This window comes from Calliphora vicina, chromosome 2 (assembly GCF_958450345.1).
Source record: "Calliphora vicina chromosome 2, idCalVici1.1, whole genome shotgun sequence".
NCBI lineage: Eukaryota > Metazoa > Arthropoda > Insecta > Diptera > Calliphoridae > Calliphora > Calliphora vicina.
The window spans coordinates 74,670,338-74,683,045 of NC_088781.1; the positions used below are offsets into that span (position 1 = coordinate 74,670,338).

Consider the following 12,708-nt stretch of genomic DNA (forward strand, 5'->3'; position numbering starts at 1 on the left):
ACTTTTCACGTCAAAAGGACCAGCAAAATCCAAACCAGTACGGGTAAATGGCCGAGAAATTTCACAACGCTCTGCAGGAAGTGCAGCCATAATCTGTCGCTGGCATCTTTCTTCTTATATATCAGACATGGTTTACAATTATTAATGCACGTTTTAATAAGATTCTTCGCCTTAGGAATCCAATATTGCATTCGAAGTAGTCGCAAAACTAGTTGGTTTCCACCATGCATACTGATCTCATGAATGAATCTTACCAGGAGCCTTGCATATTGGGAATTATATGGAACAATTATTGGAAATTTCTCATTGTAGGACAGCTCCGCAGATAACTCAAGCCTTCCACATGAACGTATTAAGCCTTCGGGATCTAGAAATGGGTTGAGGTTCAGAATATTGCTGGATTTAGAAATTTCTTGTCGGGAAGAAAGAGCTTGATACTCGTTAGGATAAGCATATTTTTGACAGACGGATATAAGACGATCGCGAACTGAAACTACTTCAGAGCTTGAAATCAATGTGGATTCTCGGTAGAAATTATAACGAAATCTTGGATGAGTTCGGTAGAAGAATCTATAGACATATGCCATTACACGCATTGCCTTGGAAAAGGAAGAAAATCTTTCTAGTACATCTTCGAAGTTTGCGAAATATGAAAAATGGACATGAATCGGTTTGACTTCAAGATCTGTAGTTGGAAGATTGGACAAATTAAAATTTGGCCATTCAGCTACTTTTGTTTTGGACGAAATCAGATGTGTACATATGGAGTCATGAGTTGCTATTCGGATATATAACGCTGCTGCGTATGCCTTTTCTGACGCATCGCAGAACCCATGGAATTGGACATCAGCATTGGGAAAATAACCAATCCATCGAGGAATACGTATGGAGTTGATTGACGGATAATTATCTTCGAACGATTTCCACTGATTGAGTGTATCTGGAGTTAAGTTTTCATCCCAACCAGTGCCATCTATCCATATTTTTTGCATAATGATCTTTGCTAGGACAATGCATGGAGCTAACCAGCCAGCGTGATCAAATAACTTGGCAATTCTTGACAGAACTTCTCTTTTTGTATACTGTGCGGACTCCTGGAATTGGCTCGCATCAAAATAAAACTCATCTAGACAAGCGTTCCAGCGAATGCCTAAGGTTTTTGCCGAACTATTGTCTTCAAATTTCAAGAAATGCTCGAGAAGTAGGAAATCTGGAGAAATATCTGCTAAGATGTCTTTGGAATTGGACGTCCATTTTCTCAGCTCGAATCCAGCTGATTGTAGTGCTTGGGTTAGCTCGTTTTTCGCTCTTATGGACTCTGTTTTAGAATGAGCACCGGCTAGAACATCATCGACATACATAGAGTTCCGGAGAATGGAACTAGCTCTTGGGTAGACTTCTTGTACGTCGTCAGCTAGTTGGTGAAGAGTTCTAATGGCCAGATATGGCGCGCAGTTAACTCCAAAAGTAACTGTCTTTAACTCATAATCACTTATAGGACTATTTGGATTGTCTCGGAATAGAATTCGCTGATATGGAGTGTGCCTTGGATCGACTAATATCTGTCTATACATTTTTTGAATATCCGCGTTGAACACGAATTTAAACATTCGCCATTTTATAATTAACAAGGTTAGATCGCTTTGTAAAATCGGACCTACATGAAGTAAGGAATTTAGACTAAGCCCATTGGATGAAGGAGATGAGGCATTGAATACTACTCGGACCTTTGTAGTCACACTATCAGGCTTAATGACAGCATGATGTGGAAGATAGAAAACTTTAGGACACTCATGATTTTCGGAAGTATTCGGGGTGCTAACTTTGTCCATATGACCAAGTTCTTCGTACTCCCGTACCACCTTATCATACTCTACTTTAAGGTCTGGAGTTCGATTCAGCCTTGCCTCATTTCGGAGAAATTGTGCCATTGCACTGGACCTGGAGTGGCCAATATTTGGACTATCTGAACCAATATCTTTGAAAGGCAATGATACTACATATCGACCTTCGGAATTTCTGGTTGTAGTTCGAACAAATAGATCCTCACAAGTTCGGTCTGAAGGAGACATAAAGTTCTTCTTTGGAAGATTCTCCACCTCCCAAAAGCGTGAAATTTCCTTATCTAAGGAAATTTCACAGAAATGAGACGTCACATTGAATTTTGGAAGAAAGTTTTGGGACACAGGACCGGTAAGAATCCAACCAAAGATTGTTTCTTGAGCAATCAGAGAACCACAAACTTTGTGTCTAATGCCAGAACCAATAATCGAAGGGAATATATCACCTCCAATCAAAATGTCAATATTTGAACTGGTATGAAAAGAGGGATCAGCAAGTCGAATGTCAGGAAGTTTGGAAAATGTTGGGGAACTACTAGGGCCGTTACTGGGATTTCAAGTTTCCTGTCTAAGTCAGTACCAAGGACAAATGTGCATTGACGTTGAACTTTTGCAGAAATAGAATTATTTAGACCAGAAATCTGAGCTCTGGTGCGCTCAAAAGGAAGCTCCAGTAGGTTACTGAAGCGTTCGGAGATAAAAGTTCCTTCCGACCCTGAATCTATCAACGCACGAGCAGAATATCTCTGACCCAAGTGACAAACCTGTACTAAAGCTGTTCCCAACAACACGCCCTTGGCATTTGTAGCAAAACATGACTGAATTACACCAGAAGTGGAAGGATTTGTGGACTGTAGATTACCAGAATTTGTTTGGACAAAAGGAGTAGAATTTGGATTAAGGTTAGAGTTTCTGCTAGAACTTGAACTAGGACCAGGATTGTTATCTGATTCCTTGTGTAATAAAGTGTTGTGACGTTTGCTGCACTTAAAACAACTGTGCTTGCTAGTGCAGTTTCTAACACTATGCGTCTTGCAAAAGCAATTCAAGCAGAGACCCTCTTTCTTGATTTCATTAATTCTCTGATTGTAATTCATGGCCAAAAAATTTTGTACATTTTCGAATAGGATGGGCTTCTTTAGGGCACAATTGGCACTTAGGACCAGAAATATTGGTTTGAAAACTATGAAGTCTATTCCCCGAGGCTAAATTAGAATGGGATTTGGATTTCGAATCATTTCCCTTTGAACTTGTGGATCGCCGAATCTCGGAAACAGATTCTAAAGTTCGGTATCTATTTGTTAAAAAATCGCCTAATTCAGACCATTTAGGAATAGCCGTTTTGTCCTGAAGTTGCTGTTCCCACAACGTTAATGTGTTTTCAGGAAGACGACTAGTGGCAAGGAAAACAAAAATTGGATCCCAACTTCTAACATCAATATCGTAAAGTTTTAAAATGGATATGCACGAATTGATATCCCTTTGCAACTGTTTTAAAGCGTTACTGGACTCGGATGTAATGGTCTGGAGATTGAATAGGATTTTCAATTGACCATTCACGAGAATTCTTCGATTCTCATACCGTGAGCATAAGTCCCTCCAAGCCAAATCGAAACCTTGGTGCGTAAGGGGACTCTTTATTACTATCTCCCTGGCCTCACCTTTAGTTCTTTGCGTCAGATAAAACAATTTTTCTACATTGCTAGCCTTGGAATTGGCTACAACGGCCGAAAACATATCCCGAAAAGTGGACCAAGAAGTGTAATCGCCGCCGAAGGTTTCTATTTCAATCGGAGGGAGATTAAGACCGTGACTTTCGATTGACCTTGAATTTGTAGGAGCAGTATCCCTGGAAGAGCATGAAACAGGGGCGATATTGTTCTGAGACGAAATATCGATAGGTAAAGTCACAGGTTGGCGAAGTGCATCGGACAGTTCAGAGAGTTTGGTTAAGCAAGTGCAGTATGTGCTATACGTATTCTTATATTTGGTCTTAAATGATTCAAGATCCACAGGATCTTCGCTGTCACTTGCTTCCTTCTCTGCATCTATCAAAAACTTCTCATATGCTACCTTAACCTGAATCCAACTAGACTTTAATTCGTACCTATGTACTTCAAGCGCGTGAAGCGAAGTTACTGGATAACGATTATCATTTAAGTCAGCATCGAATTCGACAAAACTGTCGGCCAAACGGATAAAATTGTCTAACGACATCTTCAATCAATTCTTCTTGTATGAAAAAGTTTTACTAAAGTGAAAAATTGAATTTCGTATTCAAGCAAAATAATTTAATAGAAAAAAATCAAAATTGGAAAAATATTCAATAAATAGGCAAGAAATTCCGTAAATTGAGCGCTATATTATTGTAAAAAATGTAAAGAATTGATTTAAAATGTTATTATTAGGAAAAAATAAACAAAATTGTAAAATATGAATGCACACATTCAGTTCTCTGAAGAACAAATGAATTTACACCTTTAGATCAGCTGTTCAAAGTATATAAGTTACCAAAAAGTTCATTGACCTTTTATTAATGGGAAGTATATGAATTGGACTGGAATTTGTACACAATAATAGGTATGTTCACAACAAGAACTTAAAAAAAAATTTAATGTGTAATTTATGAAATTCTTCTAATGGGCAATTTAGAAATTTTAGAATTTGCTCAAATGACTTGAACACCTTTTGGACCAACCAAAACAAAGAATTTCAAAAAAAAATAAACAAAAATGAAAAAGAACAAAACCAGGAATTGTGTTACAAATGAAAAGGAAATGAAAATTTAATTTGGTAACTTAATAGCAGAAAAAAAATGGAAAAAATTAATATAAAACGAAAAGAAAGGGGATTTTTTACCAAAAGTAAAACAAAACAGGAGTTGGATAAGTTTCCTTATATAAATAAGGTTTACAAAGTAAAAAAAATATAATTAAATTTGGAAAATAAGGTAATATTTACAAAAAGTAAAAACGCTAAACTTAATGTGGAAAATAAATAATCATTTGTACAAATATAAAAATTATTATTAAAATGGTAGAAAATTCAAGAAAACTCAAAATATTTTGCAAATGTAAAACAAAATAATATACATATGTCCCAATATTATTTTATTTGTTAAGTTCCGATAATATTTGAATTTGTGTAGTTAAATATATTTTCATCAAATTATGATTCGAACACAGCTATGCAATTACATGCAAAACAACAATGCGTTATTCCAACCGATTAAAAATATGGAATATAATGGAAAAACACAAATACAAATGATTATTGTTCTCTTGCTTGAATACGTACACAAGCCCAGCGGGAAAAAGATGCAGTAAAGAGGCCTTCCTAAAGGCCTTCTTTTGCAGACACAAGGACTTCTAGCCGCATTGCAAAATCATTTCAATTTTACACGGCGTGTCATTGCGAGCCAAGGCCTTGCACACTCGCTGCTGTTAGAGGGCTGAGAGAAGGCCTACTTAGGAAGGGGTACTAGAAGGCCTACTTTGCAAGGGCTTCTAGAAGGCCTAATTAGAAAGAGCTATTAGAAGGTCTACTTTGGAAGGGCTATTAGAAGGTCTACTTTGGAAGGGCTATTCGCAGGGCTGCTATATGGTCTCATGCCTGTACAAAAACTTGTTATTGCTGATCTAATGAAAGGCCTGTAGAGGAATGTCATATGTAATGCCTAGAAAGGTAGGACTACTGCAAATCCTGCAAAGTCTTATTGAAGGGCTACATGAGAAGGCCTAATAAAGTGCCTAAAAGAGAAAACAGCATTAGAATAAGACATCAAAGGACGGCCTATGAAAAGTCGTGCATTTTCAAGTTTTATAGAACGTCTACCATGGAAGACCTGTTTAAAGTCTTATTAGAAGATCTAAAATAAAAATAAGAATTATAATGAAGTTGTTTGTTTAATTTTCTGAAACATGATAATTTCTGATTACATACTTAAAAAACAACAAAAATAAATAAGAAGCCACATCAAGTAATTTATTGTTGTAAATTTTGTAAAGAGAGTTAATCAAAGAGATGCAGAGTATGTTATTTTTTGATGTAGACTATTTTTATTTAACCACTTGTTATTTGAAGGGGATTCATAGGCCTTCTTGAACACCTTCTAAGAGCAGGCAGTGTGGAATGAGTATCGGATCTTTTAGAATGTGTAAGTATGCCTTTTAGAAGGCCTACAAACTGAAGTCCTATCATTTTTTCCCGCTGGGAGAGATCTTCACACCCACACAGAACAGGTAAGTGAAGAGTGTACAATGAAGTTAAGAGTTACAATAACAGAGAGTATTTGATTAATTGTAGAAGGAGTGAAGTATTTTAAGAGTATGGATTGTTGGGGAAACAAAGGAGGTAATTAGTAAGCTGGATGTAAAGAAGAAGTTAATTTTAAGGATTAAGAGAACGCAAAGTTTGGATTGATAAGAGTACGTAAAACAAAATAAAAGCAAATAAAGATTAAGTACTCGGAAAGTACTTAGGGGAAAAGAGATTTAAAACTAAAAATTCAAAAAAAAGGGGGAGAGCTGAAAAGGAGAAATTAAATTGGAGCATACATAATACATAGAAAAAAGTAAAAACACGCGGGAAAAAATCAATGTTGACGAAGAATACCCTACACTATAACTCACGAATACCGACCGACTTTTGAAGTGTTTAATTTTTATTTATTTTATAATTTCAATACTGCGGATAATTTTGTACTCACAATTCTATACCGTAGGTACTGGATGATGAAAAAACCTCCTTGGAATATTGGACAATTTTGGACACTTTTGATTTTCCCTTCACTTCTGTTGCACTTTATTTAATTTCTTCGCTATATTTTTTCGGCTCTTTCTCCTTTTATTTTATTTTTCTTTATTTTTTATTAAAATTTAACTTTTTCTTTAAATATTTAGTTTAACTTATAGTTGTTTGTTTCTTTTTTTTGTTTATGTTAGCTGATTATGTAGCAGAAAAACCAAATGTAACACCACCGAAATGCACTTATTGACAAATAGCAAAATACTAAACGTACCTTTTAATAAATTACTGAAGAGATAATTTGTTAACAAACATACAAACGTTTGTATGTCTTCTGTTGATGAACCAAAACGCAATCTCTGAGAACTTCTTTTTCTTTCCAATCCGGTTCGATGGGACCAAATGTTGAGGTGGAGAATGGGAATGGGAATCTGGTTGGAAATTGTTATGTTAGTCTCAGGGCCAATAAACAAAATAATTAATATTATTTTAGGAAATCCAATGAAAATAAATAAGAATGAAAAAAGCAAAGTGTTAGGATTTTAGGAAAAAGGAATTCTTTATTGAATCGAAAAAATGGATATTTTCTTTACCTCTTTGTTCGGCTGTGTAAAAGACAAGAAGTTAAAATTTATTTTTGTATAAACCGGAAACAGCAGCTTAGACATTTGGACCATTTGACGTTTAATTTAAGGTGAAAAAAAGGAAAGAGATAGATAGTTATCGCAACTATTTATCTTGTAAATATTAGCATTCATATATGATAAAAGCTATTAAGGAGAACACAAACTAAGTCACGGGATTTGTGACAAAGTTAGTTAAGGCTTTTGGCATTAACAGCAATCATATTGTTTTTCGCGTCGCAACTCTTCATTAAATGCGTCGTCCATCGGACGATTGGGAGCTGTCATGCCTAACTCAGATAATACTTTCTTCGCCCTCATCAATCACATGTCCCATAGTCGGTTTATCTCAACATGCTTTCCAATGAGTGTCATTATCTAACAATCGCAAGCGTTGACACGATTCTCTATATTTCGGAGTATAGCAGCATTCGGGCAAAGTCACTGCCTTTGGTTACATATTTGCAGATGTATTTGATAAGTGGGCGTGGACAATTTTTCTTTCTGTAGGAAACATTAAATAAAAATTACCCAAATCCGTCCAGGCGTCCTGCGATTTTAGATATATCAAAAAAAGTGGGCGTAAAAGTAGGCATGGTAAATTTTTCTTTGCGCAAAAACCTAAGTTGGACCATGACGAATATTTGACAAAAAAATTGTCCAAAGCCGTTCTCAACTGATGCAATTACCCACGAACGACATTTGATTTTTATTTATATAGAAGATAGATAGATTTAGATGAAAGCAAATAGTATTGAAATCCAAAATAACACAGTACAACATTTTTCAGTTCATTGCTTTGGGACTCAATTCTGATAATTGCACGTGAAAGTAGCCCCAAGGATAAGAACTTCTGCATCATTAGTTTTGTCAAGTTGGCTGCCGTAATAATTTAATGACCATACGAATTTTTTTTCCTCAAGATGGATTTTTATCACTTTATCTATATTTTAGCACGGTTATATCTCGTATACCGTATGGAATATCTCTTTTGTGGCTGAAGCAAAGTTGTAGATATTGAATAGTAGAAAAAAAGTACGGAACATACCTACCCGAAAAAGGTGCTTAAAATCGCAAAAATGCCCATTTTTGAAATTTTTTTAACCAATTTTTCATATTTTTTGCTCAATAATTGGATTACAAATCCAATTATGGACCGATCACCATGAAATTAGGTCGTGTGATTTGTGTATATATGAAAGTTATTTATCATGAATTTTATATGTATACCATCATTTTTAAGAGATTTATTCACTTTAAAGTGATTTTCGTAAGCGGGTCTTATATGGGAGCTATGACTAATTATGGACCGATCATAAAAAAATTTGGTACATATAATTTGTTCGGCCCAAGGACGAAGTCTGTTGAAATTGGCTGAAATCGGTTCATTATTTCACCTAGCCCCCATACAAATGCCCTCCCGAAATTGGACTTTATCGGTCATAAATGTTTAATTTATATATGTATCTACACAAATTTCGCTCAAAATAAGTTTTATATATATAAAATTCATGTCAAAAAATGTTATTATGATCGGTCCATAATTATTCATAGCTCCCATATAAGACCCGCTTCCGAAAATCACTTTAAAGTGAATAAATCTTATAAAAATGATGGTATACATACAAAATTCATGATAAATAACTTTCATATAGACACAAATCACACGACCTAATTTCATGGTGATCGGTCCATAATTGGATTTGTAATCCAGTTATTGAGTAAAAAAGGTGAAAAATTGGTTAAAAAAATTTAAAAATGGTCATTTTTGCGATTTTTAAGGCACTGGGTGCACCTTTTTCGGGTAGGTATGTTCCGTACCTTTTTTCTACTATTCAATATCTACATCTTTGATTCAGCCACAAAAGAGATATTCCGTACGGTATACGAGATATAACCGTGCTAAAATATAGAAAAAGTGATAAAAATCCACCTTGAGGAAAAAAAAATTCATATGGTCATTAAATTATTACGGCAGCCAACTTGACAAAACTAATGATGCAGAAGTTCTTATTTTTGGGGCTACTTTCACGTGCAATTGTCAGAATTGAGTCCCAAAATCATGTGTTGTACAGTGTAATTAAATCAATGTGTTTTAACGAATTTTTTAATTTTTTCTTTAATTCATTTCATTAGGGCTTTTATTGTGTCTTTTGTTACCATTTTGCAGCCAATTGTCCACTTTCTCATAAATTCTTTTTAATTATTAAATAGGCCTTTTGTGTCCTACAAATGTTTTTTTTTACCAATACCCAATACCTCTCAATGGAGCGGAGTTCTGGACAATTTGGTGGATTAGCTTCTTTGGGTACATAAATAAAATTATTCATGCCGATCAGTCCATAATTAGTCATAGCTCCCATATAAGCCCAATTACTCATTTTATGGTATTGTATGGCAGTCTATGGTCAGTTCGAATTTTTCGAGTTTTTTTATGTGTTCTTTGTTTTAACCTACCCTAAATCAGTCATTTTCCCACCAATGTTTTAAAATTAGTTTAAACAAATATTATTGATGTTTTGAAGATGTATCTTTAAGAATACCGTTATTTCAATAAATCGAAGTGATCAGCTAAACTTAAAGAATTTCCGTACTCTATGGTCATTAAGAAAATAGATTTGATACATGATAACCCTCTTTTAATCGATTGAATACCCTGGTAATATGTAATAAATATCTAAATAATATATGTATAATTACACGGTGCTACGATGGAAAAAAACTTGGAAAACGGCCTACAGCGCGTTATAGGTTTTGCTGAGTACACTACAAGTTGTCTCTACAAATTTCAGAAACACCCTCAAATTCAAAAGTTATTCTGAAAAAACAGTTTTCAGTGATGTTCGTCGACTTATCGACATGTAGCTTAGTCAGTTTTTGTCCGACTTTAAATTTTTTGAAAAAATGATTACGCTTTAAAATGACGTGCATTTTTTGATACATTTGTAAGTCATAAGTATTGTTTTTGTAAAGAATATCTAAAAGAAAAACAAAATTTACCAACTTTTTTGATTTTAGTCGCTTTTCATTGCTTATTTTGATATGAAAGTTTTTAAAAATTTATACCAACATATATAGGAAATTTAGTTCTTAACAAATTAAAATTATTAAAATCGGATGAAAATTGTAAAAGTTGTTCAACTTTTAATTAACACCATTTTTAGTATTTTCTCCCCCAGCGCATATAAATAAAAAAAAAACAAAAAACTGTAGAAAAAAAAATATTTGTAAAATTTTGAATTTACAAGGTAAATTTTTTCGAACTTTTTTCAAAAAAGTTTAATAACTTTTGCAAATATAAACCGATTTTAACAAGTAATATCTAATTTTCTCCCATATAAAGTTGTCTTTAAACACTGCAAAAAAGAATAGGTTTTCATAAAAAAGAATTAAATTAACTATTGTTGAATATGAAAAATTACGAAAAAAAATAAAAAATAAAGCGAAACTTTTTATAAAAACTTACGCAATTGTTTTTTATATACATTTTGTGCATACATTTTATGAAAGCTTAATTCTTTGTCTATCCATAATTGTTTAAAATTTTGAAATCGGTCTAAAAATGTGTGAGTTAGAGATACTAATGTACTACGACCTACCCTAAAACAGTTTTTTCAAAATATCTCAAAATTTTGAGGGTGTTTCAAAATCTTTGAAAAAGGGGTTTAGCATGTCCTTACCTAGACCTACAACCCCCATTAGGTGCTTTTCAAGTTCTGACAAAAAGTGTCATTTTGTAGCTGAGTGTTATTTATTTAGTGTCTTCGTCATTTATTTAAAGAAAATAATAAAACAAATATCATCGTATACTTTTTAATATAAACATCTTAAAAGTTTAAAAAGCAGCCAGCCAGCAAATATAGTAAGTATGTATAGTGCAGTAGTTTTATGTTAATCTACATCATTTGCATCTAGTCCAAGAGATTCGGCATGTCGTTTTGCTTTCATGCGCAAATCAGCAATACTAGAGTTTTTACTTTGGGCAGCAGCGATAGCAGCAAGATTGATAGGATATTGTGTAATTGTAAATATGTTTGATGCCGTATTCATATTTCCCATAACCGCTGCATACTGGAAGATAAAATTTCTTTATTATTTTAAATGCCTGCGCAATATTTAATATTATTCAAACCTTGTGAGCTGCTGCAGATAGAATAGCTGGATCAAAGGCTGACATTGTAGTTTTGCCAGAGACTTGTCGAAGCAAAGGCAGACTTGACGAAATCACTTCACATTTATTTTCGGCATTTTCACCTGCAGTTAGATGAGCATGTTTGAAGCCAGTGTTGTTCCCTCCTGCATTACCACCAACACTTCGTATTGTTGCCAGGTTTACATATGGGGCAATTCGACACGGTTCTAATGGTGTGGAAATGGGCGGACTTTGTCGATTCAACATAATTCCTAAACGAGAGAGTAATAAATAAATTAAAAAATTAAAGCAATATTTTTGTTTGTAAATGTAATTGAAATACATTTTTAATTTATTACACCAACAACACCCTCCTTTGTATCCATGCATGTTATTGTATATTTGTTGTACGGGCATACATATGTACGTTTTTTTTGGCTACAGAACCATAAATTCAGTAAACATGAACTCAACATAAAAGTGAAAAAAGACGAAAAAAAATAAATAAATAAAAAGCAGCAGTAAAGTAGTGTACATGGATGTATATTAAAACGCTTTACATTACAGTTGCCGTACCGTATTAAATCACACCCTAGGGAGTACAAATCTAAGCATATTTTTTGTGGCAATGATAAAAAAAAATTGAAATGGATGCCTTCTATCTTCCGTTAATGTTGCGATATTTTATTTTCAAATTTAATTTGATTAGTTTTTTCAATCTTTTGCAAATTCATGTTTAAATGTTCTACTACGTATTTACTTATAACGTAAATGTTTTTACTTTCTATATAAAGGTAGGTATTGGCGCTTTATTATGAAACTTTAAATTTTTTGGAGTAAAAATTTGCTATTTTTTAGATTTTTGGATCTATTGATGGTAGGTACTAGGGTATTCAATTAATCGGGTTTCTGGTTTAATCGGTTAATCGAGCAAATAATTAATCGGGGTTTAGATTTAATCGGTTAATAATCGGTTAATTTTAAATTATTCGATTAACCGAATAATTTTAATTTTATATTGAAAAGAAAATTTTGTTAATAAAAGGAACAAAAATATGAAAAACAAACATAACAAAGCAATAAATAAAATATACAAATGTTTTTTTTTGGATTTTAGGGAGATCTTCTTAAATAATCGTTTAAAAAATAATATACAGTGAATGTCACTTAAAATCGTACACCATCGTAGTCAAATTTTATTCATTAGTTTTAGAAAGTTGATGTTTTGGAAGTATTTTAAAATGCTATTTTTATATTGTGTGTGCTATTACCTATCAGAAAATTGGGTATAATTTTAATTGCCCTTATCCACAAATAAAAAAATTGGGTAAGACTGTCAGTGCCCAGAATATCAACGCTTCATTTA

At 33.5% G+C, this 12,708-nt stretch overlaps 1 protein-coding gene across 1 annotated transcript in view; it reads right to left on the reverse strand.

Annotated features, from left to right (window-relative positions):
* Positions 1-11,081: 11,081 nt before the first annotated feature.
* LOC135951841 (short stature homeobox protein-like) overlaps positions 11,082-12,708 on the reverse strand; it is a 194,935-nt gene continuing 193,308 nt past the window's right edge. Inside the window, exons 2-3 of the mRNA XM_065501577.1 lie at positions 11,343-11,614; positions 11,082-11,281 (exon numbers count right to left, since the gene is read on the reverse strand). Coding sequence (XP_065357649.1) covers positions 11,102-11,281; positions 11,343-11,609 — 447 coding nt within the window. The 5' untranslated portion in view covers positions 11,610-11,614 and the 3' untranslated portion in view covers positions 11,082-11,101. The remainder of the gene's footprint in view (positions 11,282-11,342; positions 11,615-12,708) is intronic.